The 21,757-nt window shown below is 37.0% G+C and overlaps 1 protein-coding gene and 1 non-coding gene across 2 annotated transcripts in view; one reads left to right on the forward strand and one right to left on the reverse strand.

Moving 5' to 3' along the window:
• Positions 1-7,526: 7,526 nt before the first annotated feature.
• Positions 7,527-21,757, forward strand: part of LOC139732317 (uncharacterized) — a gene marked incomplete at its 5' end in the record, with an annotated part of 37,407 nt that continues 23,176 nt past the window's right edge. The window contains 12 exons of the mRNA XM_071643187.1: positions 7,527-7,692; positions 10,220-10,509; positions 11,049-11,118; positions 12,345-12,503; positions 13,565-13,836; positions 15,102-15,207; positions 16,790-17,005; positions 18,216-18,362; positions 18,876-18,998; positions 19,942-20,067; positions 20,982-21,098; positions 21,486-21,599. Of these exons, the coding sequence (XP_071499288.1) occupies positions 7,527-7,692; positions 10,220-10,509; positions 11,049-11,118; positions 12,345-12,503; positions 13,565-13,836; positions 15,102-15,207; positions 16,790-17,005; positions 18,216-18,362; positions 18,876-18,998; positions 19,942-20,067; positions 20,982-21,098; positions 21,486-21,599 (1,906 nt within the window). The remainder of the gene's footprint in view (positions 7,693-10,219; positions 10,510-11,048; positions 11,119-12,344; positions 12,504-13,564; positions 13,837-15,101; positions 15,208-16,789; positions 17,006-18,215; positions 18,363-18,875; positions 18,999-19,941; positions 20,068-20,981; positions 21,099-21,485; positions 21,600-21,757) is intronic.
• Trnat-agu (transfer RNA threonine (anticodon AGU)) lies at positions 16,026-16,099 on the reverse strand. The gene has a single exon. It is a non-coding gene; the product is annotated as a tRNA-Thr (tRNA).

Consider the following 21,757-nt stretch of genomic DNA (forward strand, 5'->3'; position numbering starts at 1 on the left):
ACATCATCAGCTCATCATTTCATATTCATGTCTGTTCAAGAACTGTTGTACAAAAAAAAATCATATAATATTTGAAATTTCACAACTTCCTTACTTTTAATCCGATTTTGATCAACATTTTACTGTTCTGGTTGTCATAGATGAAATTCCCTTTAAATTTGACTGGAAGATTCGTCCTTTTCGCACTAGTTGCCCGTGCATGTTTATTATTATTATTTTTTTTTTTTTTTTTGGGGGGGGGTCTGATGAATGTTCGACGCCATCACACGGTAATAGCAGAGAGGTTCCACCACTTTTTTTTCTCTCTGATATCCGCTGGTATGTTGCTTCGAATCATTGATTTCATTTAAAACAACATTGAATGTCCTGGCTCAATCCTTTCTCCTTTTTTTTCTGAAGATTACAGATACAGGCAGTCTATGTTTATAGTACTACTCCACTTATCAGTTCTGAAGAGTCAATGCACTTAATTGTATTTTCTATTTCAACATGTTCATTTTCAATAACCCTCATGCTATCTGAGCAATATACACTTTTCTTGATGTACTTCCCGGTTGAAGGATATTTACTATACAAAAATAATCCTTTGCAATTTAACTCCATTGATCGCCTGGCCAAGCAAAATTAAACATAGGCAAGGCGAACCCAAGTAGTAATGGAATATACTGAAGAAGACAGAGAATCAGAAGTCACGAAGAATTGGTTCTTCTTCACCCTCTGAATTTGAGGTCTTTCATAAATGAAGTTGTGGCACTGCTTGAGTTTGGACCAGATCAAAGCGCACAGAAGTACCATTTCCGGCTGTCGGCCAAGCAGGATTTCACGCCGTTTCCTCCCGCGACCAGTGGCGGCCGTGACACACAGGTGGCTTTCTACACTCACAGCTTCCATGCCTCCAAAAGTTATCTGTAGCCGTACATTTTATTTACATGATATTTCCTGATACTCACTTGCATGAATTGTGCATGTACGGCATAAAGATGGGGCCTGCCTCTCCGCCTGCTACTTCGCACGTTCAGATCTACTGGTGGCTAACTTTAATTGGTGTTTTAATCCTTAAAGGGGATGGCTAGTAACTGATCAGTGGGAATCAGTGCTGGGGGATGATTGTTCCAATTCTTGTGGGATTCATTTAAGAGTACATTATATATCTATTGTTGCGTGAAAACTATTTGCTTCAGAACGATCTCATTATTCAAGTAATGTGCAGTTTAATGGCCCGTCACTGTACAGGCATGCTAACCTGGAAACATTAAACTGCACATTACTTGAATATGAGACCGTTCTGAAGCAAATAATTTTCACACAACAGTAGATATATAATGTACTCTTAAATGAATCCCACAAGGATTGGAACAATCGTTCCCCAGCATTCCCACTCATTCCCACTGATCAGTTACTAGCCATCCCCTTTAAGTATGGCTTATAGAATTAAAATGTGCGCATATAAAAGAGGGGGGATGCTATCCATTGTCTCGTCAAAGCCTTTAAACAGTTTTTTTTTTTTTTATCAGTTCGGATGAACAGAAAAATCTTCTTTGGCATCATTCCAATAATTGACGTGGGTGGAGATTATGCTTGTTTATACAAAATGCCAAAGTATGGGAAAAATTCGATTCTATTTACTTTGATGAAACAGTTTGGAAAATAACATGACTTGCCTTGGATATAGCCATCACAACATGATTATGTAAAAGACTCACTACGACTACGGAGTAATGACACTTATCACAATAAAAATAACATCTGTCTACTGCCAAATTAGACTGCAATTTCAAACTACTAATTGGTTATTGAAGTTCTTTATATCCAGTACCCATGAGTTTATCACAAAATTGATAAAATGACAAAATGTCCACATTTCTTCCCCAAGTTGCCCACATTTCTTCCCCAAATTGGTACAACTTACTACAACTCAGGTTTACAAGCACTCACACGAATTTTCAACACCGAATTACTCAGATTACCTGTATGGTTTAAATACAATACTGTATTGTCACTAGATGTGTCAAAGACACACAAACCAAGGGGATAACCAGCTGTTTGGAAAGAAAAAAGAGAGTACTAACTTTCTTGGAATCAAATGTCTGAGATGCATGGCCGGCGGAACCGTGGGGGCCGTGGGGGCTCGGGCCCCCACACTTTTTGTGCAACATACAAAGGAATGCATGAGGCGTCATCACTTTGGGCCCCCACACTTTTTTTTTAACCCGGAAGTACGTAAGTGGCACTTAGTCAAAGTAAATAGAGATCTTGAAGTGTGAGCGCGGTAAGGTTATGCTGTTGTTTTTTTCACTGAAGACCTTAATCTTTTATTGTTAATTTTTTTTGAGCTGAGGACCATTTTTTTTCATGCTTGCCAGCTGAAGAAACCCGGAAATGGAATTTCCTTTTTTTTTTCTTTTTTTTGCTTGTTAGCTCATGAAACCCGTTAGTGGGCCCCCACACTTTTTAAAACGCTCCGCCGGCCCTGAGATGGAACTATCTGTGCAATTTATTTGTATAGAAAAATGCAATGGTGTGCGCTGTAAATCACAGTACGATTTGCCAACGAAGACCTTTTTACATAATTCCTTAATTGATATTACCTTTTTAATAAAATGATAATTCCTTGATTTACCGTATTTTCTACTCCTATGTAGTAAGGGCCACCTCATTCCCTTTGTGTTACAAAGCCTTTAATCTTGTTTGTTTGTTTGTCTTTTTTTATTTTTTTTTCAACCAAAAACTAAGTTGTTCGTTTACGTAGCAATACTAGCCTCATTTAAAGAATTACACAGATCTCCCAAATATTCGCAAACTTAAAACGCTCAAAGTTTAACTGATGGATGTTAATTTTTTTCGTAAAGGCCGATTTATGTTTCAATGGTCAACTGTCGGTAAGTAATTCTGTACATTTTTTTTTCGATTGAACAAATACATCAACTCTTATTAAACAAGACAACCCGATGATTTTTACCCAGAGAAATCCCAAAAATGTAACAGCATTGTAATCTATGAGGTATACAAATTCAGACGCCTAGAACTCACTGCATGCTGATTTTAGAAATTCAAAGTCCGCGCATTCATTTAAGAAAGCTTAAAGATATTGGTTTGTAACTATCAATGTTTTGACAGCTGTGATGTATAAGCTGTGTGCCGGACGCAAAGCTCCGGAGTTCTCTTTGCATGTAATTATTTTGAAAACGGGTTACCTTTCCTGACCTGGCGTCCATTTTGCAAACCGGCAGTAAAAATAACTCCGTGTAATTTGATAACCCAGGTGCAATAAATTCTTTCCATTCATCCTATTCGTATCTTTAACAAAAGCAGTGCGTCTTCCTTCTTCCATTCTCATCTTCTTCCTCTCAAAGTAGGTCACTCCAAACCTTTAAACTTATTTTATATTATGCTGTAAGGGTTTCAACCATCATCGAGCTTTCCTTAAAGCTGTAGCCTTCGTATTATTTTGTTTAATGTATCACTTTTTTAAGCTTTCCGCGCATGACTACCGCACACAGACGGATTGTATTCATGTGATCACATGATAACTTGAATCTATTTCATGTAAACTCTGTAAGGTGAAAATACAGAAACTAATAAAGCAAATGCAATTATATATGAAATCAAGTTAAGTCAAATTAAATCAAATTAAATCATCTGAATGAACTGATGATAGAATCACTGCAAAAGTACACATCTTCATGTGTACAGTTGGATGGCACAGTGGAATAATTTATTGGAATAGGGGTCGACTATTGAATATCATCAATGATGGAAATAAAATCGGTTACAGCTCGTTATTCCGAAGGTTCGTTATTCCGAAGGCTCTTCAGTCCGGAGATTGGTTATTCCGAATATTCGTTTTTCCGAATTTCATTTTCGGATTAACAAATCTTCGGAATAACGAACCTTCGAAATAATGCCACAAATGTTCATTTCATCATTTCATTTCATTTTCGGATTAACGAACCTTCGGAATAACGAACCTTCGGAATATCGAACCTTCGGAATAACGAACAGCACCCGTAAAATCGATCGATCAACCAATCAATCAGTGAGTCTCCGTGTCACCCTCGCTGTTACATCACCATCTGGGAGATATACTGTATAGAATATTTTCCCCTGAGAGTATAGATTTTGCCGGTAAAATAATGATGTCCAATTGACTTGTTGTATTGCACAATTACACGTTAGAAAACACAGGAGTTTTGTTGTAGTCATAGTTATTTTCTTTGTTTGTTTCTTTGTTTGGTTTGTTTTGTTTTGTTTTAGTTTTTTTTAAGGCAGGTTGTTTCTTTTTTGGTGGTAGTTGTGGTGTTTTGGTTTTGGGGCCTCTTGTTGTTTGTTTGTTGTTTTTTGGAAAAATTGCGCATCACTGGCGTGGTCAGTCGTTCAAACGTTGTAAAAGCGTACAAGGTATTTGAAGTGTGTTTAGAAGAGATCATTTCATTTCTTTTTTAACCATGCCACTATTGTTGACGCAGCATGACTGTGACATTTGCTTCCCTCAGTGGTCTTTGTGTATAATATAAACCATGCGTATACACTAGCTCTATACTATATATATATATATATATATATATATATATATATCTCCATCTCTCTCTCTCTCTCTGCTCACAGTAGAAACAAACAAAACAACAGCAACAACAGCGGAGGAGAACCTGTTACAGTAGTATCCGAGTCAATGATCTGTCAACTTGACGTTTGCTAATCGTTTTACCATAGCCTCTCTTTGTAAGATCAGGAAACATAGTCTCGTGGACCCATTCTCGAGAAACACACGTAGACATACACACAATAGAAGTTTAGAAGAAAAAGCAATAGAAAAAAATTAATGGCACTACTAATAAAAACCTGAGCAACACGAATAATTAGAGAGAAGGGCGTTCTCTCTCCCACACCTCTCTGGTATAATCAGAAGGAGGGACGATCGCCTAGTACATCCTTGATTACGCAGTATGGCGAGGGTGCGATATTGTTAAGATTAACTTTCTTTGCATTTCTACTACAGGACCACCTTATGACACAATGAACGTTTAGCACAAAACTGATCTGGACGTACATAATTTCTGCACTGAATAAATTGCAAAAAATATTGTGATGCAAATGTTATATCTAGAGTATAGGCCTAATCACAACTAGCACACGTATTCTTTTTTAAAGCAGGAACAATGTTTCTGTTTGTGTTGCATCAAGTTCTTATTCCTATCACATAATGAAACGATCCATAGTGATTTCCGTAGGACATGTTTTCGAGCGTTCTCCTCCTGATAAGAAGAAAAACATTTCCCTTTTAAAACTGAATTTGACAGTTGACTCCCCTCCCGGAAATCTACGACTTTGTATATATCTTTGAAGTTATGTAGTCACATACTTTTCCGTGTTCAGCTCGTTACAGCTCCTAAACCTTCTCAGGCTACAGCCCACTCTGAAAGACTAAAATTCGTCGACTTCGTCGAGTTGACAACACAACGCGACACAGTTCGACTTGACAACACAAGCACTATACGAGCTGTTTGATTGAATATTACACTTTCGTAATTTAACCAACTATTGTATTAAAACCCTCTCCTCCTCCTGATGTCAGTTTTGATTCTCAGAAGAGCCCCTCGTTTTCCAGAAAGCTCGCACCTTGTTAGCAACTTTAATCGTATTAATTTGTTTACATCCTCTCATGAAATCACATTAAGAATAAAACAAAACAATACAACACAGCTTGATTGCACACAACATGTCACAGGGAGTGGACAATCTACGCCTCTCGAACTATTACCTGGGGGTGTTTCATAAAGCTGTTCGTAAAGTTACGAACGACTTACGAACAACTGGTGATCAGTTCTTGTACGGAATTATTGAAATTCTGACGAGTATAGCACAACAGGACTGATCACCAGTCGTTCGTTAGTCGTTCGTAACTTTACGAACAGCTTTAAACATGGCTCTGGTTTCTAACTAACACCGTACCTCCCTGGCTACACCTTACGATAACCATCTTCGAATGACTTGTACTACCCTCATTTTAGTCAGTCTGCTGCTTGGTTGCTGTGGGGTGTCTTCTTGTCAGAAGAGCGAATGGCGAAAGGTGTGAGAGGAAGTAGAAGGCTTACAATAGATATGTTTTGTTCTGTTGTTTGGTAACTTGTTCCTTTTGTTCCGTTTCATTAGTTTGGTTTTAGCGAGGGCAAGGCCAAATACAGCGTAAAGCCGGCAGGATGAGAGGTTCTATAGGTCATATTTATGGAAGCAACAAAAGCAGAAATCACTCACGGTTTACTCTTATAGTGTACCATGAAGAGACTTCCCATTATTCAGATCACATTTTCAAGCAAATGTTTTAATCAATCTAATTGTCTATACCACTTGTCCCTCCACCTGTCTGTGTGGTTACAATGCTCTTTATCGTAATTCGGTGGTTTTTTTTCTTTTTGTACCAATACGGTACTGTATTCGAGAAACGTCAACAGCTATTTCATGAGGTTTATTTTGATGGAAATAATTACGCGGAGACCGGACCTGACGCTTCCTCTACGGTAGCTTGCAAATCGTGTAAACATTGCCAGCAAAGAGATCTCTACACCTATAATGATTACCATTACAGGCGCCCCAGATATTTTGTCATGTAAACCAGTCCTATCCCATTTGTTTCCTTCTAAAACTTCACATGTAAATGTAATTTCAGTGCACTGAAACACCCTTCAGATTGTTGGCACAGATTGACTCTCTTGTGTCATCTCGAAGACTCTCTTGTGTCATCTCGAATTGCATTCTATGTTGAGAGAAGGGTGATCTATGAATAGGCAGTAGGCCTACATACACCATAATCGCAATCGAAAGTCCGACGGTAATAATTAACACAACAAGGTCATAAGCTGGCAGGTATTCCTAGAAATGGTACTGGCTGTGCAATTGAAACTATATCTCGTCATTCATCAACTTAGAGGCGGTAAACTATAGAAGTCAGTTCACTGTTCCAATTTGCGTATGGGCAGAATAGGGTCATTTGCAAAATCAGGCATATTGGATTTTAAAGTTGTGCACCCGTGATGTCATAGTTATTCGTGAAATCCTTATAAATGGTGCTTGCGAAAACATTAAACTGACAGCAAGCCTGGTATTTGTCGGTGTTGATAGAAAAGGGTTGTTAATGCATTCAATACAAAACGTGATGGATGTCTGTCGAAGTGTCAATGCACGGACCATTTTATATGGTCACTATGTCTATACGCACTTTATTGTTTGTTCGATCATGAATTCCATAAATTGAAAGGTTGGGCAAGCTTATTCATTATACCACTTTGAAAACGAGTGAAGTTTTCATATAACTATGAAATTATGTTCACAAAAATTATAGCTCTTTGTACATTTTACCATGGTCCCTTTTTAAACTTTATTTTTGTTGATACGTCGATGCTATATAAAGAAAATGTTTAAGCTTCTCGGTTGTGTTAATAACGTGCTCTTGCTAGTTTTACCAAGTGTTTGAATGTGAAATTAGACCATTATTTTTAGAAGATGAAGGTGAATAAGCAATGATCTAACTTGTTCTTGCAGTTGGCGCAGTGACGCTATACGCGTGTACGTTTGACGAGAACGCCAACCCCGCGTGCAGCTTTGATTTAGAGATCAGCAACTCGGACCGGCCATGGGTAATGAAGTCTGGACCTTCCCCTCAGGCCAGAACTGGACCTCCTTCTGACCGTTCCGGACGTAAGTGGAATGTAGTATCAACATTAATGAGTATTCGCAACTGCCTTCCGTATTACTACTGGCATCCCCTCACAATGTTACTGTTTAAGATTAATCAATACTATAGGTTGATAGGTTGATAACTAAAATTGATAGTATAGTAGTAGTAGTAGTAGTAGTAGTAGTAGTAGTAGAAATAGTAGTAGTAGTAGTAGTAGAAGTCGTCGTCGTAGTAGTAGTAGTAGTAGTAGTAGTTGTTGTTGTTGTTGTTTGTATTCGAAGAGGAAGGAGATATTTGCAATGAAATACAGATTGAGAAAAACTGTAAGAAGTAGGCTGAATGTTTTGAAATCAAATTGGCATTTTTTTTATTGTACATTAGCCAAGATGAAGCAAATAATGTAAGTGCTCTAAGATCTTTGTAAAAAGTCTGTATATTACCCAAAAAAAAATCGCTTGCACTGTCTGACGTCCAAATCAATCTTCCAGTTTAGTGTTAGCAATGGCCTACAATGACTTGACCTCTGTACCGCTGACTTTCCAAAGCAAGAATTAATCTTTTAATCAGAAAAGTTATAGTTTTAAAACAATCAAGCAGAAAGAAGTAGTTTACGTGTAATTGCTGCTTGGATTGCATTGGTCATTTTGCGTGAAAAGAATACACATTCACTTGTACTATTCCGATATGCACCTGGTTCATAAAATAATAACTATAGCATAGTTTTCATGAACACCTGTCCAGTTTTTCAAATACATCAGTTATACAAGTGGAGTTCAAGAGAAAGTCTGCAACGACTTTCTCTCCACGTGATCAATAATTGTCACTGTAAAGTGGCTTTATTTACCCACATATCCTGTTTTAACTTTCTACACAATGTTATTCGTTTTTATTTCGCACAGTGACCTCATGTTTCATTCAAAATTATCTTTTATACTGTTTTAGTACTCTTAACAGTGGCATTAGTTTGATATATGAAATCTGCCCTAAAGCTCACATTTCAACGAAAAATCAACCAAAAACATGTAGTCACATGTGACTTTATATAGAAGAATTGTCATAATTGTCAGATTATATCGGTGCACGAACTTGTATCTCTTTCGACCTGATTTCATGTCGGTATGTTCATCAGTCTCATGGTAATAGAAACGTTATACTGGTGTTGTAGAAGAAATTCGTTTGCCAATGTACTTATGTTGCAAAGTACAATTACGCTTTACATCTACACTGTACATGAAGAAGTTACCACTGTTGTGAATGTTTATTTAGTCATTCAAAGATGCTGCCTATACTAATGTTATTTATAGGTTGGTTTGAGAGCACTGACTAAATTCAGTAATAGGATGAAATGTCAAGCACATGTGGTTTTCCGCCAAAATGAACACTTTGGAAAGAAATCATTGTCGAATCCAACGGTTGGTGTGGTCACGGATCACTATCATAAGAATGACAACTTGTAAAGTATCGTGTCTGTGTAAGATTTTGTCTTAGAAAAGGAGTATTCTACTGTCAGAGTACGGACAAGGACAAAAGTGAAAGTTGTCTGGATGTATACACTGTGACAGGTGAATCGCTTATCTCTACGTGAATGATTGTGTCAGTTCAATGGCTTTCGATCAACGTAGGATATGACGAATAAAAAAGAGTCGGAAGTACAACCAGATACGAGCCCCTATTGCTTTGTGCTCCAACTTCAACACGAGAAATGCGTAATGACCTCTCCAGTCCTATCCAGTCGGCATTTCATACGACTTACACATACACACACACAAACACAAACACACACACACACACACACACACACACACACACACACACGCTGTATTTTGTGAATGAGCAATCCCCTTATATCCCGCTCTCTTCGCCATTGCCGTTTAAAGGTTAATCATCGGTAATGTCACCTTTTTATCAAGTAAGGTAGTAACATGGTTGAGAAAGCACTATGTGCAACTACGGAAAAAAAAAGATGTAGCTGGATAAAATAAAACCCTCAACAAAATCTGATCGCATTTTACCTATAGTAGGTAAATTCAGAATGGCTTTAGAGGAAGGTTCAAAACCTCAAATAAAAAAAAAATCCTTGGGTTTTCTCTCCTGATGGCAGTCATTTGATTCACAAAATTAGGCAAATCATATGTTTTAGAGATTGATCTCGTTATATCTAAATAAAATCTTTGCTTTCAGGTTTGCCTTGATGTGTTAACAATAACAGAAATTGCTCCAGTAATATTGAAAGTTGCTGAAAGTCATGTGAGCGGAGGCTTTTGACTCGCGAAAGTCTCTTCTATCTAAGTATCGTAATTGTTATTACTATTATTGTAATGTATCTATTCATTTATTTATCTTTTATGATAACAATAGTAATTATTAAAATTGTTATTATTATTATAATAATAATGATAATTATTATCATTATTATTGTTATTATTATTGTTATTGTTACTATTGTCATTATTATTATATCATCATTATTGTTGTCATTATTATTGTCATTATTATTATTATTATCATCATCATCATCATCATCATTATCATTATTATCATTTACAGGAGGACGATATCTCCTGGCGCAAACCTCAGAAAGGACTTCCCGTGGTTTGGTAGCCATCGGTAGAGGACAGCGCTTCCGTATGTCGAGTCCTTCTCTGTCCACCGGGAACAAGCGACTGGTGATGCGGTTCTACTACTTCATGTGGGGCAGGAACGTAAACACCTTGAATATATTTCTGGTGGTGAGGGGCGAGAAAAAGAGTCCCAAGCCGATTTGGCGGCGGAGTGGCAGTCAGGAGGCGGTGTGGACTCAGGGCGAGATTCGCCTTCCGCCTAACGCTACAGGCAAGGTAGGGATATTTCTAATAGGGTCTAGCAGAAGTTAGAGGAGTCATGTTACACGGCATGACATCATACGGCATATATAGATATATTATGCATGCTGTTATAAGCAAGTGTAGGCCCAAAGTGTAGGCCTATATTGCGCTCGCATGTGTGTGTGCTTTCTATGTTCACTGCTCTTTGTGTCGGATATTCTTTTTCTATATAAAAAATCCACCATTTATTCGTCTCTATAATACATATGCTATAATTTTTAACTCAGTATATGATAATACATGTAAATACTATTATACTATGCACTAAGAGGCTCAGGTTGAAATAATGGATTCCGAGGGTAACAAGCTATAAAGTGCTGTTTTAAGCACTATAGGAACAGGATTTTTTCAATGAAAGTTATGATATACATTTTATTATGAAATTCGACTATTGAATATATATATATATAAATAAATATAAGGAATTATACTGGTTGCTGTTGTGTCTTATTATGCATATTATATTGGTAGGTACATTTGTACCTTATAACTGTGTCCTAATCCTTTTGCAGGCCATATTTGAAGCTGTAAGCGGCAATGGCTTGATGGGGGACATTGCAATTGACGATATTACTGTAGAAGGTTTGTCTATTCCTAAGTTTCATATACCCGAACCTACAATTCCACCTCTTGTTTCTGGGAGTGAATAATCGAAGACAAGGATTATATATTTCTGTCACATTTATGTATCTTATTTACATGGACATGTGGAAGACCAATCTCCGGATTGAAGTATATTGCAGAGCTCAAATAAAGTAATGAAACGAAATGAAACGATGCTTTATTCAAACAGAGAAGTACCATAATCATTCCTGAATTGTGGCAACAGTCCCTGGTAGATGTCAATAATCTCGTCATTCATAACATTTGGGTGTTTATCTTTGTTCTTGTTTTTTCGTTTTTGTTGCTATCATATTAGTACACTTACACGGTTTTGCCTATGTTCATCGTCTACGGATTGAGATGATAGTCTGCAAACATGATAAATGACGGTTTGCTTACCAATAGGCTGTATAAATCTTATCAATTGAATGATCTGATGATCTAATACTTTCACTGTCAGATTTCAATACCATGAATGTCAGAACTGCAATTATGTTGATATTGAGAAGGATGCTGATGATGACGATGAAATTGGTAACGCTGATAGCATAGTAACAAGTTGTGATAATAAAATTAACTATATGTTCAGAACAACAACACTAATAGTAATTAGAATATAATGATATGAACATTCTACAGTAGAATGCTCAGGGTGTAGCAGGGGAAGGGAATAGAAGAAATTTCATCTCATCAGCACTTACGCCCTTAAAGTTTGCAGAATGGCAAACTTCAATTAAGAATAAACACGATTCGGTAACATTCGCTAATACAATCATGTAACTTTTTAAATGACCTTAATGAATGAATTCATGTGGCTTCCACGATGCCTACAAATATGTGAGAATGGTCAAGAAACAGTTCCATTCAAAGACCCGATAGAGCCGGGGATATACCATGGAGTGGACAGGCTAGCCCGGGACGAATATACGCGAGAATTCCCCAAACGAATTGTGTACAGATTTATCCCCTGGTCTCTGTCTAATGTTAACACACAACCTAGCAATCTCGTCTGGTGTCGACCGTTACCGCGATGAGCGTATATTATGCGCATTTTCCCTGATGGGCACTTTTCGAATGGATATCGAATGTAGCCCAGTGGGCATTGAATGAAGATCATCCATGTACGCTGCTGGGTACTCTAGGACATTGTGGTGAATCAAGGTTACAATTCAATTTTTAACGCATTTAATTCTGTTATTCTGAAGAGTATTCCGTCGACTGTACCTTTGAAGACGACATCCCAACAAGAGGCTGCAATTTTACCCAGTCTACCAGTGATGACTTCGACTGGCGGACGAACAGCGGGAAAACGTTGACCCGACGTACCGGCCCGATGAGGGACCACACCCTTGGCAAGACGAAAGGTGCGTATGGTTGCCAACTTCGAATTATCTTGACCTGTCGATTGAGATGTCTTGCCTCACACAGGTTAGGATTTTTTAAGGATGCCCCCCCCCCCCCGTATCCCAGCATAGGTATAGGGAGATGAATATTCTTAGTCGATAACATGTTTGTGAACGAAAATATACAATAACAGGCTATACACAATCATAAATAAATTGTTTTTTATTAGCTTTCTTTGCTGATGATGTGCTACTGTTTCAACTTAAACAAACAAACAAGGGAATCTATTGATTTTTAATTGTACAATAACAAACAGAAACGGAAGAATGTGCTAAAAAGAAAGAAGGAGAGCACATGATGCTATCAGAGCAAGAATATTTCTAGGCATTGTGTGATGACAGCATCATTCGCATTGCGAATCAAAGCTACATAATTATTACAAACGTGACACATCATAACATTCTTTTTCAAGAGTGCGCATGAACATATTAATCGCCATGTCGGGACTGGCAATTTTTAGTTGTTTCTGCAAAATGGCCCATCTTTTCAGAAATCCTATCGAGTTAAACATGTACACGAGGTGTGTAATTTGATACATTTGTCTCGCAAGTATCCAAGAGCAAATGAGCTCAGGCGTCGAACGGACAAGAACTGTACGAAATCCTGACAGAAGCGTATTTATTCGATCTATGATTAATTATAGAAAAAAAAATATTGAACCTCATTAATTCATGGAATAACGACACATACTTCCTCGTTTATAGGCATTTTTTTTCACTCAAGCAATGAATGTTACCTTTACTATCTCATACAATAATCATTTTCTGATACTCAATTAATCGTCATCCAAATAACTATGATTTCTGCTTTGTCAGAGGTTGATCGGCTGTTTTCACCGTCACCTATAGATGTGAATAATTAAGGCAAAAATACGTAACGGTACACCAAAGCTTGAATTTACTTATTTTCTTTGCTTTCTTTTGATTTTGGTTTAAACTAAGTGACGATGATTGGGATTATATCACAAGAGCAGGATAATTTTCCAACTTGAATATTCCTATATCCATCACAATATCTCAAGGTGTCTACATGTACGCGGAGGCCAACGATAGAACTGTCGGCGACCGGGCCGCCTATGTGAGTGCTGTTTATATCAAGGACAGCCAGGGTCCGTGCGTCGCCTCGTTCTACTACCATATGCACGGGAACCAGATCGGATCTCTCAGCGTGTACGTGATGACGTCACCCGACCAAGCAAACTTCGGATCGTTGGTGTGGCACAGAGATGGAGAACAGGGCAAAGTCTGGCTGGAAGGGAGAGCAAATATTACTGACGTGGGAGGGCGCTTCCAGGTACAAGTACCATTGTAGTTGGGGCTTTTCCGTTGGAATTATCACGAGATACTAGTATCAATGTTTGCATAAATTCTTTGAGTATTGACCGATCCGATACCGATCCGATGCGTGCAAATTATGTATACTATTAGGAAACAATTACATGTGCCCAAGCTATTGCGGAAATGTTTTAATTGGATCATTGTCGTCAAAATCATAGTAATAATGATGATAATTATAACAGAATCATGTTATATTCAGACAAAGTATCAATGGCCTTTGCAATGATAAAGAAAAATGTTTCAGACAACTGCAGTTTTTTATTAAAGATACAAATGAATTCTTATCTAATAAGCTGATTGTTTTTAACCTCATTGCAGTTTTGTAACCCACCCCCCCCCTATAAATTGATAAAACAACAGTTACCTTCGTCACCATTATCAACACTATCCACGTCATTAATATCGTGTGTGTTTTATGGGTGGTTTTTTTTTTGCCATTTGATATCATTGTCAGGTGGCATAATATAATATAATATAATATAATATAATATAACATAATGTAATATGACATAATATAATATAAAATATAATATGATATAATATAATATAATATAATATAATATAATATAATATAACATAATGTAATATGATATAATATAATATAAAATATAATATAATATAATATAATATAATATATAATTATATAATACAATTATATTATACAATGTAACTCTAATCATCATCATCACCATCATATATACTTCAAGATTTCGTTTGTCGATGTCCAGTTGAGACGAATCAATATGTGAATTATACACAATGTGCACAATCTATATTGATGTAAGTGTGATAATTTATGAGATCTACCATGGGGCTCATGAAGTAAGTTTTCACATCCCATCCGTTTCACTGCCTTTGAAATTTACTTTAAAACCCCTCGAAAGACCAGCCGAATCAATCATAATAATCATAGGCAACGGTCATCATACAGGGAGTCTATCAATGTTCCTGGTTACAGTTTATATCAATCCATCGGGTATAACATGCACTTTTCATTAACAAGCTTTGTGGGTAAAAAAGAAAACAGACTGATAACAATGAAGATAAGAAGGATAATTTTTTATGTTTATGATGCTTTTACTCTCTTTATATTCTTGTTATCATTGTTATCATTGGCATGATAATCATTTTAATGACTATTATTCAAACCGTAATTTTTGCTGTAACTCCTTGAAGATCTGATGACACAAAAATAACTATCACAATATTGTAATTCTGCAGATCGTCTTTGTTGTAGAGATTGGTGGCGGATCGGTCGGAGATATCGCTATCGACGACTTCAAACTGCTCGGTAGCGGATGCTTGAATCTCGAATACTACGGTGGGGGTAAGTTCTTTTCGCTCAGTAGTGATGCTCGTGTACTTGAAAAAAAAATGATAATAATATATGCACAGAAGTGGTGCCTGTATCGTTTTCCGTTTTGATGCCTTCGGATCATTTTGAAATAACATTACCTCTGTATCATAACGCAGTCCAGAAGGGAAAGTATTGATGAGCTTGAAATGAAATTTATTGTCAAGATGATGACCTTTTTTTGTCACTTGCAAATAAGATAATTGCAGTATCGATTGGCTCCACTTTTTTTTTAATGTTTTTCTTTTTTAATCATTTTTGTCCGATACATTTAACATCGAGCAGGGCATGGATTAGTAAAACGAAAGAGGGCAGTTGCACCATTTGACATTTTTAGATATCTTTTATAGAAGATGCTTAATCAAAATGAGATGAAAAGGGCACTAATATAATGAATTCATTGTAAAAAAAAAAAGAAAAAAAAAGAAAATCCCACTTTCAAAAAAATAAGACCTGTGAAATTGATAGAGTTTTATGCAAATGTGTTTTGGACGATGTTTTATCCCCCACGCTTCCCTCGAAATATCCTGCTAATGAATACACTTTGTAGGAATTAAAGTCTAAAAATTTGCGTTTTCACAAGAAATTTCGCACGCTATGAAATTCACCCTTTACTGTTTAATGTGAACCCAGTAGCTTAATAGATATGAAAGCAATTTAAAAAAAGATAAGAAATAAATCCGAGAATATAAATTGCGAGAACCACTCGCAAAAAAAAAGAAAAGAAATCCTGCCAATTACTAAGGAAATAGTATATATCTGAGTTATATTTCTTGAATCAAAATACAAAAAGGCACTGCCCGGATTCGAACCGGGGATCTCCTGTTTACTAGACAGGCGCTTTAACCAACTAAGCCACAGCGCCACCCTCCGGTCAATGGTTAGCTAATGTAGTACAAAACATGTCGACATGCACTGTAGATGAGCGTAGGCTGTGCAGCGAACACTATGTTGGCATTTCGTCAGCTGGTAAAACAAATATTCGAAATGCATACGTGTCACCAGATGTTCAACACTATTTTGTCCAATGCGCACTATTTGTTTTGTTTTAATCATCTTTATTGGCATAAGCACGGGCAAGATGAAGTTCATTGTAGCACCAAATACATTTAGCAAATGCATCCTTTTGAGAAAGCTGATTAGCCATGCAGACTGCAAGATTATAATGAAGATAATTACTTTTTTATTTTTCTGTCGAACCATCTGGCAACTGAGCCTCGCTCATGAGATACCGATGATCTGTATGATACCCTTGAATAGAAACATGCTGCCTATGTTAATGTTCCAGACAATGTAATTTCATATTCATCAAAATGCTAATGTGCACAAGCGAAAGGCGTGAGCAATCGATATTGCGATATTGCGGTATTACGTAAAATGTAAGTTCAAGTCGCAAATTTCTAAGACCTTGATTAAATGCAGTGATATTGTTGTTTTCACCAAATTTTTGGACATCCAACTTACAGGGTTTTGCTTTTAAAAATTGAAATAATTTGAATGGTTCCTTGATTATCGTTGTTGTTGTCATTCATCATTTTTTTTTAATATTTGACAGAACCGAGTAGAGTAGAAAACACCACCTCCTCTATGACTACAGCCAATTATACAACAGTGTCTCCTCCCGTAACGGTCACTGTTAATGGAAGTAGTACCCCGCCCATGAGTGCTTGCACTAGTCAGCCGTGTATGAATGGAGGAACATGTGTCTCGACGCCAGACGGCTTCCAATGCAATTGCACACAGAACTGGTCAGGGGAAACGTGCCAACTAAGTAAGACCTAGATATAAATCTGTTATGTGTTTTTCAAGCCTTTGCTACAAATGCAACCCACAATTCGAGCCACTTTGAAAAGTTCTGATAGCCTTTCCAAAAATGGGTCTAAAGTTTGTTTTTACCTCTTAAAGGGATGGTACAGTATTGGTGGAGATGAGAATTGGGCTTTTAGCTTTTTGCGAGATATCAAGAAAACACTTATGAAATAGTACAGAGCATATCACCATTTTAAGAGGAAATCAAAGTTTATTTGATGAAAATCAGGTTTGGAATGACTGAAACACCCAAAACCAAAGTAAAACAAAGCGATCGTAGTAAAATGTGGGTCCCACACTTTATTAGAATCGCTCTATTTTGGATATGTCAGCCATTTCAAAACCAATTTTCATCAAAGAAATATTGAATTCCTCAAGGAATTACATGCTCTTTCATATTTCATAAGAGGTTTCTTATTATCTCACCCAAAAAAAAATGTTAGAAACCTGAAATTATTTCTCAACCAAAACTATACTATCCCTTTAAACATCAAAACAACTGATGTTTAGATATACGCTGTATGCATGCGCACAACAAATAGGAATCCACTGGACAGGTAGATAAGGCCTGACCTGAGATATAATCTTTCGGGTCGAGCCACTTCCAGAGTGTTGTACGTCATCAAACCCTAAATAGTTTAACCTCTGCAACTCGTTCGTAAAGGTAAAGATTAGATATGGACTAGAAATGATCGTCTTTATCGATCTAGATATGTTTGCATTGAACGCAAGACTGTATCCTTCTTTTTTTTAGGATAATCTGCCTCCTTCAATTCTAAACTTCTTGTTTTGGTGTTTGTTTGTTTGTTTGTTTTTGCAGATATCGTCTGTGACAGCTTTACAGAGTCTCTTACTATTAAAGCAATTTGAGTGGGTCAAACAGCAAGTTTTTGCCAAAGATTTGATATTGTTCTGGGCATACTTATTAAGTGCTACGTCTAAATGACTCATGGATTAGTTAGCAAAAAAAAAAAAAGTTTTGTGTGATCGTAATCGTGGTGTGGATGCATTAAGGTGTGCTTTTAGTTGTTGGTGTTTTCTGCATTGGTGAGATTAAGCACTTTGAGCGTGGTAACGTAGATTTGTATCTTTAACGATAACTTGGTGACGAGTATTCCAAGTTTCGTTTTTCACCATTAATATGACAATACCTTTGTTTTTCCACATTTAAGATGTTACGTCAACGCCGTGTGCAGTCAACCCCTGCCTTAATGGTGGCTATTGCATCCTACCTAACGTAACGAATTCCTCCATGCCGACAAATCAGAATTTTACATGTGTATGCCCAGACGAATGGACAGGAGAAATATGCAATCAAGGTGAGCACAGTATATCTCTATCTATCTATCTATCTATCTATCTATCTATCTATCTATCTATCTATCTATCTATCTCTCTATCTCTCTCTCTCTCTCTCTATCTATATATATATATATATATATATATATATATATATATATATATGTGTGTGTGTGTGTGTGTGTGTGTGTGTGTTTATAGTTATATTTATCTATCATGTATTTATTTATTTATATTTGTCGATTTTTAATTTTCACTGTACTTAAGGGGTAAAGAATAATAAAGTAACAATACATATCAGCCAGTCCACCCCCTCCCCTCTTACCAGCAATGAAGGTTTCTGGATCTATAGGTATTAAATCACGCTGAAACACTGAATATGATATAGCAAACCAAGTGAAGTGATGATGATATTCACAATAACATATCCCCCACCTCCATTGCAGAAAGTCACATAGAAATCAGTCTAGCATCTGTAGTTTTAATTTATTTGGTGTAACCTGTATGTCAATTACGTCTCACTCCCCTTACAGTTAATGACACGTTCGACTTCTGCACACCGAACCCATGTGCAAACGGAGGAACCTGCAGGAGATACGCCGGCTCCTACCTGTGTGACTGCCCTCAGGAGTGGACTGGGGTAACCTGTGATGAGGGTGAGTGTTTCTCAACGGACTCCTTCTCCAAACAGCCTGATAGTTACTTTATTACACGATTAAAGTCTTCGTTATTACATTTCAGAGAGGACGATATACAATTTAGCATGTGATACGTTCCATGGTGAACGTGATAGCCAGGCTTAATGGAGTGTGAATCAGAATCGATCCTCTATAGAGAATTCTGGACTTAACATTGTATACGTGATCATTGATATATGAACGTTACGTAACATCATTTGAAAAATACATTGGTATTAGCTAGGTAAAGCATACAAATCATCACACTTTATGATTGGTGTGATTATTAGATTTGATCTCTCTTTCTCTCTCTCTCTCTCTTTCTCTCTCTCTCTCTCTCTCTCTCTCTCTCTCTCTCTATATATATATATATATATATATATGTATATAAATCTGTCACAGTACCTGATGGATATGTGAAAATTAGTTCAGTATGTATCAGAGAGTTTTCATCCTTTGATAATATATGTAAGTTTGCAGAGTAAGGCTATCGAGTCTAAAACTAAATGGACTGGTACATTTATTGATTTCTAAATTTGTTTCTTTGAATACATAACAAGGAGTTCTAATCAGGCCTACTATTTTGTGTGCTTGTAGAATTGTGGTCTGAATAGTATGAAATTGCCTATTTCCTCGTTGTTGCTGTGCTATAATGATTAGGCAGCACAACACACATGTCTAGATTGTGTTTGTTTGTATGTTTATTTGTTTGTTTCGTGAGTGGTCCATTTTTAATCTGAATTTCAGGAGGTTGTTGCATTTTCGACGTTACGATCTAACATCTAGTTGAATTTCCTCTACTATCTGTTATTTGACTAAATCAGTTGATTTCACTCATAAAATATAGGCATAAAAGTATGGTAATTGTTTACTAGTAAAACATCCAGTGTATATATTTCATCATTTGGAATGGCGGCAACAGATTTTAACGAATGTAACCAAGAGAACGGTACCGGTCCCTGTGAAAACGGCGGAGTCTGTAACAACCTGGTAGGCGGTTACAGTTGCTTCTGTCCTACGAATTTCTACGGCGACCACTGTGAGCTGGGTAAGGGTTATGAACTCTATCCACTGCTCTCCACCAGCCGGCATGTGTAATTACGCATTATTTTTTTTCAGCTTTGTACAGCGCCCCATTGATATGCAGATCAACTTATGCTTTAAGGATGTCATGACTGCTGCATGAAAGCATGTTAGACTATCATCTAGACCGTCATGAAAAAATATACTAAGCATAGATGCGTATGTGCTATGAATTTATATGTTGCGTGAGCATTGGTGAGTGTTACATGCCTGTTAGGTGATCTTTTTTTTTAATACACTCTTCAAGTTGTATGCTTCCGATATCAACACTAATCAATCAAGGCCCCATGAAGAAAGGATGGATGGACGCAGGTTTCGAAATTTTAATTTCGAAAGTCAAACGCACTTTTTTTTATTGTACTACTTCAAGCACTTCGTTTACATTGCTTGCTGACACCACGCTATAAACCATGTCATTGATCATAACCACCGTGTTAGCAGATGTTACTACAACCATGCTACGACCATATTGTGCTTTCGTATGCATTTGTATAGTGCAGTGTACACCATACATTTTTTTTCCTCGCATTGTAATGGATGTTATTCAAACCCGACTATTTTCACCTTATTCTGGACAAACTTGATGGATAATCGATATCATTGCTTTACACCTGAGTTCGAGACCGGAGTGACCGTATTCCATTGTTCTTGCTGTCATCTTTTTTTTTTCTGTAATATTTTTGTGGGTTTTAACTTTTTTAAGCAATTGAGAGCCTTGTGATGATTACATGTACGCAATTATCTCACAAAACTTCCTAAGAATTTATTTGTACTCTCTTCATCTCTCTCTCTTCATCATTCCCTTGGTTTTTCGTCTCCCAATTAGTCTCCCTAACAGTCCAATTGTCTTTACTTATTTCTTTCCCCATGTTCCATTAGAATGCATTGACGAACACGATTCATGCGCCTACTGGATGGGTATTGGGGAATGTGATATCAATCCGCGCTACATGCGTCACTTTTGCAGGTACAGCTGCGGTGTGTGCATAGACTATGGTGAGTTGGGGATCAGCGAATTGTGTGCTGCAAAGAACAAAAGATAGATAAACTGAACTGCCACGTTTGTCATCACTTCCTCATAAAAACTCTTACTTGAAATTCTTTTCAAAGCTGTATCTTCTTCTGCGTAATCATGACTGTGATGACGATAATAATAAAGATGACCAAGAATTATATTCTTATGATTACTATAATGAACATTATCTTCATCCTCCTCTTTGTTATATCTATTATAATTGATAGCGTTTTAGTGGTTTAATTCTTTGCTGTTTAGAAAATTACCACAACAATTCTTCTTGGGGAAGAAAATGTATGAAAGATGAAATAGCAATTGAAGTTGCCTAAAGTTGTGGTATTGTATACCTCGTTCATTTCTTATGATAGCTTGCCAGGACAATCACGAGAGGTGTCCGTACTGGGCATCGATCGGGGAGTGTGATCGGAATCCTCGCTGGATGTTGGCAAACTGCCATCTTAGCTGTAAGGTCTGTTTAGACGGTGAGTCAATTTTCCGTATTCATGCGTTTTTTACAGATTTCTCCCTTCTTTCATTTCTCGTATGATGATGGAGGAAGAGAGAAAGGAAATAATGAAAAGGCATCACATAATTGTTCTGGCAGCTATTGCAAAGTGCACGGCCATATATCGACAGGATA

This window comes from Diadema antillarum, unplaced genomic scaffold, assembly GCF_040938485.1.
Source record: "Diadema antillarum isolate AM-2024a unplaced genomic scaffold, OU_Dant_1.0 seq00000413_RagTag, whole genome shotgun sequence".
In the NCBI taxonomy this organism is placed as follows: Eukaryota; Metazoa; Echinodermata; class Echinoidea; order Diadematoida; family Diadematidae; genus Diadema; species Diadema antillarum.